This window comes from Linepithema humile, chromosome 2 (genome assembly GCF_040581485.1).
Source record: "Linepithema humile isolate Giens D197 chromosome 2, Lhum_UNIL_v1.0, whole genome shotgun sequence".
Taxonomy (NCBI): Eukaryota; Metazoa; Arthropoda; class Insecta; order Hymenoptera; family Formicidae; genus Linepithema; species Linepithema humile.
Genome location: NC_090129.1, coordinates 32,864,229 through 32,877,378, shown reverse-complemented (window position 1 = coordinate 32,877,378; position 13,150 = coordinate 32,864,229). Strand labels below are relative to the sequence as shown.

General features: G+C 38.3%; 1 protein-coding gene across 5 annotated transcripts; it reads left to right on the top strand.

Annotated features, from left to right (window-relative positions):
- Nucleotides 1-446: 446 nt before the first annotated feature.
- LOC105674801 (uncharacterized) lies at nt 447-8,901 on the top strand. 5 transcript variants are annotated; one of them, XM_067349701.1, is made up of 8 exons: nt 447-1,038; nt 2,841-3,067; nt 4,880-5,076; nt 5,199-5,347; nt 5,567-5,815; nt 6,178-6,658; nt 7,151-7,669; nt 8,045-8,901. In XM_067349701.1, the coding sequence occupies exons 2-8, from the start codon at nt 2,983-2,985 to the stop codon at nt 8,480-8,482; spliced, it is 2,118 nt and encodes a 705-aa protein (XP_067205802.1). In that variant the 5' UTR covers nt 447-1,038; nt 2,841-2,982; the 3' UTR covers nt 8,483-8,901. The 5 variants fall into 5 exon arrangements, with proteins under 5 accessions (XP_067205802.1, XP_067205801.1, XP_067205803.1 ...); XM_067349700.1 differs by having other exon boundaries at nt 447-1,045; XM_067349702.1 differs by having other exon boundaries at nt 447-1,045; nt 1,339-3,067.
- Nucleotides 8,902-13,150: the final 4,249 nt, after the last annotated feature.

Below are 13,150 nucleotides of genomic sequence, written 5' to 3'. Positions count from 1 at the left end.
TAAATGGCACCTTTCGAGATTGCCCTTTTCACGATTTCCGTTTGTGATATTCTTAAAGTGTATTAGCCTCCGTCATGACTCCCGCGGGAGCAATCTCCCAGAAAGTTTCATTCAAGTTTGGTCGCTGGATATATACGTGTGTCGTCTGCACGTCCACTAGAGAAATCCGAAACGAGATCAATCGAAAGAATTAGCAAGCTTTATAATTATCTCATGTAATTTGCAGCTCAATTCATACGAAGCGCGTCTATATCTTTTTACGTTTTATGATTGTTAACGCACGCTAACAATAAGAAAAAAGTAACAATATAATAACGATAGATCGATAAAAATATAAAATACATGCGTGTATAATCTTTAAAAAATTTATGGACATCCAGAGTTCTTTTTTTGCGCTATCTAGAAATTTAAATTTAGGAGTCTGTTGTGGCGATTATTCTGCGAGGAGTAAAAAGTATTATTGCGAGGTATTCGTTAACGATATCGCAGTAGGATACGCGCGGATTCTGCGTGATGCAGCGACAAAGCACGACGCGGTCCACGGTGGGGGTGGCTGGGCGAGGGCGAAAGGGAGATGCCGCCGGACCGAAATCTGGCCTCAGTCGTGCGCGACGCGCCATATGTGGTGGACCATTTGTCAGCCCGCTCACAAAGGCCAATAATCTCGCGTGACACGTGTGCCCTGCCTCCGATAAAAAGCGGTACGTGTCGCGCCGGAAAAAGTTTTTCACCGCGACAGACGGAGAGAATTCAAACGTCGTGCAGTACGATACGGAGCACGCGACTGTGATAAACGGTATCGTTAATATCAAACAATATCATTTTTCCATGTCTTATTAATCAAATAAAATCGCTGAAATTTTTTACCACTTACAACTAATTTACGAAGTAACAAAGTGATCGGAATCGAGTGTTTGGATTCAAGTTCTATCAATTTGCGAGAAATGTTATCGTTATTTCATTGTTTAATCCGGAATACGTGATATTCATCGACGAAGGTGCAAAGAATGTTATAGAAAACTTCGCAATTTTAAACAGGTAAATCGTAAGTATTTCTGCTTGTATTTTTAAATTAATATATATGTATTAATTTATATATGTATATTTATATATTTTCTTCAATTTAATGAATATATTGTGCATGTAATAACAATTTATTTATTTATGACTCATAAATTATGTTTTATTTACTATTCATGTGATAAATATTTTTCACTTTATCACGACAGTACGCGCGCAGAATTACATGCAACTTATTGTAAATATATAATCATCGTAACTTTCACGGCAGTTAAAATTTAATTCTTTCAGGGAATTGAATTATTTAATCGGTTGCAGATTCACCGAGGAGAGTCCGTAATTAAAGCTTGATGAAGTTGCGACGGGTCATTCTCAAATAATGCAAAACTTTGGGAAAATAGGTTCACTTAGCGAGAGAGCTCCTCTATTTAATTATCGAGCGTGTAATGGGAAATTAAAGAGCGCCGACGGATTATCGTGAGACGCGCGTAATTAAAGCGCGCGCGCCACGATAGAAAAGTATAAAAACAAACGACGACGCGCACAAGATAGCTTCTGATTTTTAATTAGCGCCGTTAAAAACATTACGAGATTTGGATAATTACGAGGGCAAGACTGATTACCGTCCGGGTGGCCCGAGCCGCGCTACATTTATTAGGGGCGGACAAAGCGGCGAGATAAGAGCCTGCTGAATCATGGCCTGATGAGACGCAAGTGTGTAAATGTGTTTTCGGTGTAGCCTGCGAGAGCACTTAACAATTGCTTAAAATAACCAGAACCGCCACTCTCCGGTGAAAAGTGGCCCTTGCGCGCGTGCCGCTAAATTCGGATGAAATCGAGAATCGAAGCACGCATCACCGATGCCGTTCGATGCAACTTTCAGTTGACTCGAGCCATGTACTTTATGCTTATTTAATTATTTATATATCTAAAAAAAAATATATACGCCACCGCTGACAAATTTAAAGTAGACACTCGAGGTATGAAATGTATTTTCTCGTAACGTCAAATATAATTATCATTTTACCGATAAAAAAATTTCTGACAAAAAAAGTAGAAGTTGGAGAAGAGTGAAATCGAAAATAATTTTTGTTTTTTAGCATTGTGGGTGATTTCGATATGCGTGCACTTTTTCGCTTTGTTGTCGAAGCCGACAGGAACTGATTACAAACGCGCGTGAGCCTTCTGCTGGAAAAAGAAGATAGAGAAAGAATCTTCAACGTGAAACTTTTCGGCATTTCGGCGTCTCCAGAAAATAAAAAGACTAGATTACCCTTTGTCTTTTTTTTTTCTACTGAAAAAAAACAAGCTCGGCCGCCGCCATCGTCTATCCCACCGGGGTAGAGAGATCTCGGAAAGTTCTTAAAGACCGACGCCATTTCTTCGGAAGGGATCACTGGCCGTGACCTGTCCTCCTGCATGAGACGGCTCAAAGAACTTTGGAATTTTTCGCTGCATCGTTTCCCCGAAGTTGCAAGCTCTCTCGCGGTCGGCTTATACATGTATATCCATCGTTCCTTCTCTCCGTTTATCCACAATCCTTCAACTTTATCCCGTCTTTTATTTTCGTGCGTTTAACTTGCGAGAGGAGACGCATCGGAAGAATCCTAAACGAATGGACAAATTAAAGAGACGAAGAAAAACTCACTTTCGTCAAACGAATTCCTAATTTTCGACACCGGCCAGTGCTCTTGCAACGATGGAATTTTTCCCTATGTTTAATTAACTTAATTTATTGGTTCCTTTTATAAGTGACGAGTTAATGTACGTGGCGTTAATCACGAGGACAAGTTTCGCCGTCAATGTTTTTTGTTTCGCAGATAAGCGCACCTCTCTTCGCCTTTATGAAAGGAGAGCCTGTGCGGATGAAGAGCGGAAAATGAGTAAAACCGGAAGACCAATCAGCACAGGGAGGAGGACGTGAAGCAGGGCGGATCGTCGGTGTGATACACCGCGGCGAAGATGAGATCGGAAACTGCGCTGTACCTGCTCTTCCTACTGATCCTGTCGCTAAATGATCCTTCATGGGCTTCCGTCGAGATCAGAGGTGCGTTACTAAGTTTGTTTGCTAACAAGCTAGCGTTATCGTTGAGAAATCATTTGTCCCATACTATCGATTCGTATTAGTGCAAGCAAATACAATTTTCGTGAAAAGATAATTCATGAAACATTATTTATTTATTAATTTAAAAGTTATATATTAAATGTTACTTAAGGAAAAATATGGGATTTTTTTACATAATATAACAATATTATTTCGGCTGTCGCAAATAATTGGGGATTGGCGTGATAAATCGCTTCCAGAGAAAATGTAATCTCAGTGGAAGCTTCGATGAGAATGAAATTGCGTAGCTTAATGAAGTACGAGGGGTAAAACTCAATCGAGAAAGAACGCTAATCACCTTTATAATGAAATGACATTCGCTTAAATTGAGAGAGACAGCTCTATTTAGCACTGTTCCTGTACAATTACCGACGAAAGCTTTCGAATAAAAATGAACGATTAAACGGACCGGTCGCGTTATATTACATAAAAATTATGTGCACATTACACACAATTACATTTATGGCGATAATAAAACAACAATAAGTCACTGAATATCTCGATGCCGTTGACCCGTTTTCATCCGATGCATCGAAAATGTTTTTATGCCGATAATAAAACCTAAATAAGTATCTTCACGATGTCGTTTGTACGTTTTTCTTTTATCCGATGCATCAAAGGAGTCTCTGGTTTATGACTATTCATGTCCCCTTGTAACGAGAAAATCGTTACGCGCACAGAAGCGACTGCCTGAGGATACTTGGTGTAATTAATCGTATGCATTGTCACGCGTCTGTGATATGGATGGGCTTGCACCACTCGTATGCATTAGTGAAAGATGAGATATACGCTTTTCTTGAGAAATAAAAAAGTAAAGAAACATGATATAGCTTACATAAAAACGAAGAAATATGCCAAAGTAAATGATAACATTAATTAATCGAAAGTTTTATTGTGTCTGCTATGTTTATTCGTTGTATTTGCAAAATAATATTTTTGCAGCATTTAAGATTAATTTATAATAATAATAAAATAAAAATTGAGTATAATTTGCGAAAGAAGCGTAAGAAGTATCGCGGAAGCATTGCTGAACGATAGCAACTGACTAATCGAACATCGCGTTGTATGTGCGAGCACAGGTATTCCACGCGTATACGCACACACGTGCACGCATGATAAAATTGAGATGACAAATATAGCTGAGTCGGGAAGCAGAAGTACACGGAACGGTAGGGCATAAGGAGGCGGGACGCGCAGCATCGGCAAACGGCGCTTCATTTCAGTAAGATTGGCTACATCAATGGCAATTAATTAGCCGGTAAACTCTGAGTAATTTCATTAGTCCGACGCGCAGTCGAGGGTCGTTGAATAAATAAGATCGTGTTTTCATCGAGAAAGCACCCGCGGCGTTTCGATAACTATTTCTCGCAGTATTTTATTCTTTTCCGCAAAAACATTTTCCGCGAGAGATCGATTCAACCTCAAAGGAATCTCGCGGAAAAGCCGAAGAAACAAGAAGCAACGAACAAGGCCATTGTAAGGACAACCGAATGGCTCATTTGAATTCTATCTTATCCGAAACATTTTGGTTGTTATATTTTATACATGTTTTTTGCCTTTACAAAATAAAGGAAAATGAGAAATAAAATTATAATTATCTGACGTATTTCCCTATTTTGGATGTTTTTTCAGACGTAAATTCTCCAGTTACGTATTTTTTTCATTGCATATATGTGTTTCACTATAAATGCAAATTATACATATATATTGGTTTTTTTTTTGCCATTTGAACGATATATTTTTTGCATTTCACAGGCTGCAACCGTACCATCAGAAACTCGGTCGGCTGGATTCGCTGGACAGGACGAATGGGTCGATGTATCGTAAGAATCAGGGCACCGCTCAGAGATCCGCAGGTTTATTTACATCTGTTGCAATTATTTTTAACGGAGCGCTGCATTAAATTTCTTATGCATTTTACACATGGAAGTAATACGATGATAGAAAGATCGGTAATGAATAAATAAATGCATTAGTAAATGCAGCAAATAGAAAATAATGTAATAAATAAATAATAATAAGTTAGAGTGAACAATTAACGATAAAAATTAATTAAATTTTCGTGTGTGGATAGGTAATCGAGATAAAAGTCAGGAGATTGCAGGTAGGCTTTCTGAAAGAAGCTCGATGCGAAGGTGCGTATTTTCAATTCTCCGATAATGCCGACGATTCCGACGACGAAACAGGCCGATATTGCGGCCACGTGACTGGAAATAGTACAAGGTACATTCTTTTATAGATTACATCTCGTTGGTCCACATTCTTCCACAGAAGCATTAATAATAATTTTTTATTTGCGCGCATATATATATATTTTTGTTTATTTCATAATTGAATATTCTTTCAAGACTATTTTTATTGATTATTAGCCTCGTTTGTGGAAATTAGCCATTTATGAGGTCTCGTTTTAAAATAAAATTTTATTCATTTTTAACTTCACAGATTATTTCTGCGACGTGGTCCCGATCTGACGATCACTCTATCATCAGACGCCCAGTTTGCCTCAGCGAATCCAGTTATCTTTTCCGCTCAATTTTCTATTTTGCCAATTCGCTTGGCGATTGAGCGTCATCGCGGCTATTCCGCATCCACCTCATCCACGTGTTCTGTGGAGTGCACGGTGCGCGACGAACGCAGATCCTGCAAGCTGACTTCACCAGCTTATCCTAGCGTCTATCCGCGTGGGATCAGGTATGCTATCGTCTTTATCGAATTTAATAAGCCAAATCTTGTTCTAGATTAAATATACGTTGATAAATTGTTCTTTTAAATCTTCAAACTCAAATTATAAATTCTACTCTCTTATTATATATGAGAGAAAAGTGTGTGATATTTGGATTATAATTTTTTTTTTCTCTCAGTATGTGACCGAGGCATATCAATGTCCTGTGAATTGTCCAGCTAATTTTGATTGAATATTTTTTAGAACATGTTGAAATCTCAATTAAGTTCTTTTTCTTTAGTTCTACGCAACATTTATGAAATATGTATCATTTAAAACAAATTTATCAATTACGCAGTTGCACATCGAACATCTGGTTTGATATTTTTAGATGCAGGATTGCGTTGGAGTCAAGCGCCGGTCGCTTCAGGATAGGCGGTCAACCGGAGGATCTCTTCGACTTGATGAATTACACCGATCAAGAAAGCTGCCGAATAGAGAATTGCGAGGACTCTTTCGAGGACGGGGACGTCGGAGTCGCGCGTGCTGTAAGGAGTCGGGATCGCGTCGAAGCGGATGAATCTATTATCGGGGACAATCGACCGAGAAACAAACACGAGATGAAACGTACCGAGGAAACGAATGGACGATTAACGAGGCGGCGGCGCTACGAGAAAAAGGCGACGCAGCGGCACGGAGGGAAGCAATATCGTCACAAAGAGCCGCCGCATAGGTCTGACACGAGCGAGCCGGAGCTTCGCGTAAAATCAATGCGCTCGAAGATAACGAGGAAGGACCAGCGAAGGGTCGTCCCGGACCATTATCTCAATGGCGATCCTGAAGGGCCGAATGAAACATTCGGTGGCGCGACGGTACGTAACTTGTTTAAGCGGGAAAGATGCATTAGTGAATGATTTGCTAATAGCTTTCCCAAGTAAAGTAATACAAGGTAAAATAAATTTAATAGGGAATGTACAGAGTGTCCTGAAAAACTCGCGGATGTCTTTAAAACTTTTCTTACTTATAAATTATAAACGATTGAAGAAAGAACGAAAAGATTAACAATTTTTTTCATAAACAAATAAATAATTTAGATCTGTTTTGATGATCGCACAATTAAAAATTAAAGTGTCATTATCAAATGTAATTATGAATTGGCGCTACTGATATTTGATTCTTCTCTCTTTATATAATAATACATTCTTTCATTTAAATTGAAAGCACGCCATTGAAACATCGATTGATATCTAAAGGATATTTAAAGAGGAGATTCAAAGAGAAGATTTAATTACATTAAGAAATATTCCCAGAATCGGGCTGTTTGCTTCTATCTGACACACCATCTTCTATCTTTTTTTTTTAAGGTGTCGAAACACAAATATCTTGGGAGGAATCGATCGTCGGGAAACGTCACGTGTAACAGCGGCGATTACCTTGCGCTTCTGGAAAACGTGAACGGGAAGATTCTTGAAATCTCGCGGTTTTGCGGCAACGGTCGCGTACCGCGTATTTATTCACGCGGCAGGAACGTGATCCTGGAATTTTTCGCGCGGAAGGACGGCACTGTGACGCACGATGGTTTTCAGGTGACCCTGCAGGAGGAGGAGGAAGAGCGCGTTTCGCAGGTGACGAGACACGCAAATTGCGCATTCGTATATAGAAGTTCCGTCCGTAACAGCCGGGAGAACATCAAATCCCCGCGGAGCTGGTATCCGCCCAACACCGTGTGCACTTACAAGTTTCTCGGCAGAACCGCGGAGAAGGTTTCTATCTACATAAAGATCCTCAGAAACGAGTTTGGCCACGAGAAACCGGAGACCAAACGGAACTTCAGTCTGAACTATTGTCCGGGCAACGAAATCTCTGTTTATAATGGAGCGCGGGTAATTGATCTGTCTAATTTTATCACACTTCGGTTACAGTTTTATCATATCGGTGCATGAATTTCACAAGTAGCGATAATATTTATTCTGCGAGAGTAAATTTCCGATCTTCCACGTTACAATTATTTTCGATACGTTAACACAAAGCAGTTTAATTAATTTTGATTGATAAATATAAATTAAAATAGATAATAGACAGTTTAGTATATGATTTCTAGATTTTAAAAGCGAAATAAGCTTTTATGATTATTTTATTATAAAAAGATAATAATTTTTTTTAATAATGCAACTAAATAGGGACTCAAAGGGTTAATTTACGGAATTGTCACCTTCAGTTGCAAAATAATTGCTATAAACCAACGACCGAATTTGCAGGTAAACGATAGCTTTTTGATGTGGTCGTATTGCGACGCGTCTCACTGGGATATCAACAATATTCAAGTACCTTTGACGTCCAGCGGAAACGAATTATTGATCCAGTACTACAGCGCCAAAGGGTCCTACGATGGTCAAGGATTCACTTACGTTATATCCTACCGATTCGTCAGGAGAGAGCATAACTTCACCGGCACAAGACGCAAGTACAAATCAATTTCCTTGAGACCGGTCAATCTGTCGACGCTCAACCTTAACGACACCGACAGCTACGACTGCGACGACCAAATCGGCACGTTCAAAAATTGGTTCGCGGTGCTGGTCGTCTTTGGTGTCATTTCTTTCATCGGGGCCGTCATCACGATAATCACTCTGACGGTGAAATGTCTGAAGACCAGATCCTCCGAAAAAAAGCTCTTGCAGACTACGAAACGATGAAGTCTCGAAAACGAAGTTCTCCTCGTCATTTACCGGTTAATGCAACTAGGTATTAGAGCAAATCAAGATCTCAGGACTTCGGGGATTTGAGAGAAAATATATTAATTTTTAGATAATAAACTGGCAAAAGTAGAACGAGATTCCACCGAGAGTAAACTCGGCAATTTTTTTAAGAAACTGAAGAAAGTGAAAGTATTTACTAAAAAAATGCTGTGAAACATTTAAACAAATTGCAGATCATTGCAATTCTATCAAGAAACCGATTCAACATTTTTTCCATATTTTCCAGTAAAGAAGATTTTTCGGCAAATGGGAAATAATGTACAATTATAAATTAAATTTTTATACGTAACATACGAAACAATAATATAAACTTCAATAAAGTATATAAAATAAGAAAAAATGTATTAACAAAATTATTACGACTAATAATTCTAACTACTAATCTTTTAAAAAATCCTGCCCTTTAATCCCTTTAAACCTACATGAAATGATCATTAAATTATATTCCCGAATTTTCATCAATTAACGAACATTTATTTCACTGTCGTTAATTTGGAACCTCTATCATTAAAAATTAAATTCAAATATTTAGCAAAATTAAGTGTTTGTTTGCTAATTGATTGCAAATTTATAATAACGATAATAAATATAGAATAACATTAAAGTATGCAAATATCTATAATATTTACATATCGATAATATACGATCTTTGTAAGAGATAAATTCATACAGCACAAATTTTGGAAATATGTTGCTGCAAAATATCTGTATGTTATCATGAATGTTGTGTAATCATGTTTTCGAGTTGTTTCTTTGCCGCTTGATAATAATTAATCGAATTTTTGTGAATATCGTATTATTATAAAATAGTGACAATGAGAGGAAGAACAATTTTCAATTTGTTAATATATATTGATAGGAGATAATCATCAAAAATATAATCAGCGGTAAGTAGAAATTTCAAGATTTTAGGATAAACTAAGCAGTTTGACAAACTTCTCATCACACATGATAAACTAAGAAATTGTTATAATAATATGTATTTATTGCTCTAAAATTGATTAAATTGTTAAATTAGTTAAATATATTTTATATATTAAGAAGTAAAATTTTAATAGTAATTATTTTCTAAATGGAATTTTACTAAATAACTATATATTATTATTTTATGCTATATTTTTATTATTTATCTATTTTATATTGTCATTTTAGTATTTATTTTATACTGTATATTGTATCAATATAAAACAAATTAAAAATTGAACAATGTTTTTTCTTCCTCTTATTGTCACTATTTTATAATAAATAATACGATATATTCGCAAAAATTCAATTAATTATTATCAAACGACAAAGAAACAATTCGGAAACATGATTACACGACATTCACGATACTATCAACGATAATCGTGCAGATAACTTTGTAAGTTGTCTGCGTCGCGTTTATGCTACGTCCAAACTACTTGAATATACATTGTATGTTTTATGCATATAAAGAGAAGTGTATTAATTAATATGTTTAATTAATATGTTGTTTCATGTTTCATTGCATTGACAGCATTTCTTTATCTCATATCATAACAAATAATATTTATGCAAATAAATTTTTTAATCCCGAGTTTTTGCGATTAGAATTTATACGCGATTAAATTTATACGATTAAATTTACTATCATTATCTTAATAATATAAAAAAATTGAACTTACTCACCGGCATGATGCACAGCAGCGGAGTTGTTCCGTTGATCTGCAAAGTTGATCTGTAAAACATAAAAGAACATTCTGATTATAGCAGAGTTTAAATTAATTAGTATTAAAAAATAATTGCGCACGTTAAACCTTTTATTTGTCTTTTAAACAATTATGTTCTGTCCAATATCTTACAATTAATAATAAATGAATGACAAATACCTCAAAGTTGTTCCGCCGATGCTCGATGCTCGTCCTGAACCTGCTCCTTTTCTCAGTATAAGGGAACACGATTCATTCGCGATTCACTCGTGAAAATCTGATTAATTATAAGCGCGGCACTCCCGACGCGTATTTTATCATATAAGAACAAAAATAATACTCGAATATATCATCGCACGGATACGTTCAACTTTCTATAGAACCGGGGAAGTGATTTTGGAGGTTAATTGTAATAAGACAATAGTGAAGGCAGTAGTGAAAGTAGTATGGAAGTTGTTCGGATGGTTAAAATAAGGCACCGATTCACTCTGTACGATTCGCTGTTCTACACGATTCGCTCTATACGAAAGACAACAGGATAATAGTAAAAACAAGGTCTCGCACAAATTTTAATTTGGAGGAATGCGCGGAATGTATGCGTTCATACTTAGCGCAAGAGAGAAATAGTGAAAACGAGTGAGAGGGGATATGAGGTTCTAACGCGACGACAACTTCACCATATGGCCTCGGCCGAGAAACTCGTCCCCTTTCCTTCGCACTTTCATACGCTATGTATCGCGTACATTCCACGCATTTTTCCGAATCAAACTTTGCGCGATTTTTGCTATTATCCTATTGTTTTTTACACGGCGACACTCATACAGGGCGGATCATGTATCGGAGCGTATTGGTATGTTATTTCTACAATTTCTACCATCCTAACAAGTTCCACACCACACCTTTATTACTCTCTCATTACGCTTAACCGCCAAACTCTCTTTACCCCAATGAGCAAATTATTTCGTACAAATATCCTTCGTTTATTGTTTTCTACAGAATGCCGAAATGTATCCGGGTATTATCTTTGTTTTTATATAAATCGGGACGCGTCGGGAATGTACATCGATTAAATCGCGTATTTCGAAAGATTTGTTTCATGAAAATTCGTTGCGCGGGCAGCAGTGTTCACGCAAATCGACATTTTGTATTTTATAATAACATTTATATATTGAACGCAATTTATATACTAAATTTATATATTGAACGCAAAAAGAATATCTTATAATGTTCGAAATATTATATATCATATTAGGAATTTCGTTGACTAACAGTGTCGGGAAGTTTGGTGGGGTTGTTTACATTCGCTTTGTAGCCTACGAGCTCTATGCTCTTTCTCCCTCACTCCCATGCTTTCTCTCTCGCACGCACTATCGGTACACACATTCTTTTCCCCTACTCCCAAATCGTACTTTGATCCTTCGACACGATCTTATATAAATGAATCTTTGCTTCTGGACTATTCGCACGGCGGCACTTGAGCGAGGCAGACCGTTCGCGTATCGGCGCGTTATCCCCCCCCCCCCCCAACTACCCACAATGCTTATTACTCCTCACAGTTTTTCATCTTTCTCTCCCTTTTCTAACGTTACCTGTTGCGTACATAGCGTGTCGAACGCGTATTCCGTGCGATGAGCGATATTCGAGTTTAACTTTTGTCCTAATATGACAAAATACGCGTCGAGAGTGTCGGCTAATATATCATATGATTATTATAATATCGTTCCGCCGTAATTTTGCAGTAATATAAAACGCGGAGTGCCATTTAAAGTGCCGTGCGATTTTCATATTCGCGTCGCGATCGCATGTGAATACTTTGAAAACCACTGAGAGGAGGAGGAGGCTCGGGAGGAGCATCGGGCGCCGGCGGAACAACTTTACGGTAAATAATAATTCAATCATTTGTTGAAAATGTTGTAAATATTTATTATTTTGAATGCAACTATAATCTTCTTTTGGTATTTTACAGATCAACTATGCAGATCAACAGAACGACAATACAGACTCCGCTGCTGCGCATCAATCGGTGAGTCTAATTTGTCTTTTATTATTAAGATAGTGGATCAAAGAATAGTGGAAAAATATATTGAGACACTTTGCAGACCCTATAATTTTTATCTCTTTATAGTAATTATATCAAAATTTTATTCTCACGTCAAAATTTATTCTCATATCAAAATTTTTTTCTCGAATATTTTGAATTGTATCTACATTTATTTTTAAGAGAACAAAGTACTTATTTTTTAAATTAATTTAAATTAAATTTATTTATGTTACCAAATATTATTATGTGCATAACGATGCAACTTGCAGGCTGCACCGTTACATCGGGAATGGCCTTATTTGAAAGGGGGTGCTCTCTTGGCAGACGAGCCTCCAAGACGACGCCGTCGAAGCCTTCGCAGCCGGTCCGCACTGTCTCCCGAGTGGGGACCAGTATCCAGCGGTCGGACCTTCAGAACCGGAGGAAGGCCATCTTCCTGGTCACACCGCCGCCGCCGATACCACGAGGGCGGAAGCGCCAGTCTCCGGGCGACGTGGGCATAGTCTCGTACACGCCATCGCAGGAGCGAAGAGCGACGAGGCCAACCGCCGTGCCGACCACCGCACGAGTCAAACCGACCAGCGCCGTAAAAATACGGCCCTGGAGCGGGTTACCGGTCATTGTAACTCGGCCGACAACGGCCGTCGCCGCACCACCGGCATCAGCAGCCGCCGCATCTCGGCCACCACCAGCCGCCGCATCTCGGCCACCACCAGCCGCCGTCTCAAGGCCACCGCCAACCGCCGCTGCACCACCGCCGCCGCCAGCTAAGGGGCCAGCCAATTCGCCGCCCATCATGGTGGAGTATGCTCCGCGAGAATTCGCCGCGGTGCCGTATTACTCGGTAACCGTCTCGCGGAGCTATAAGCTTCGAACAGACGACGGAAGGAGATA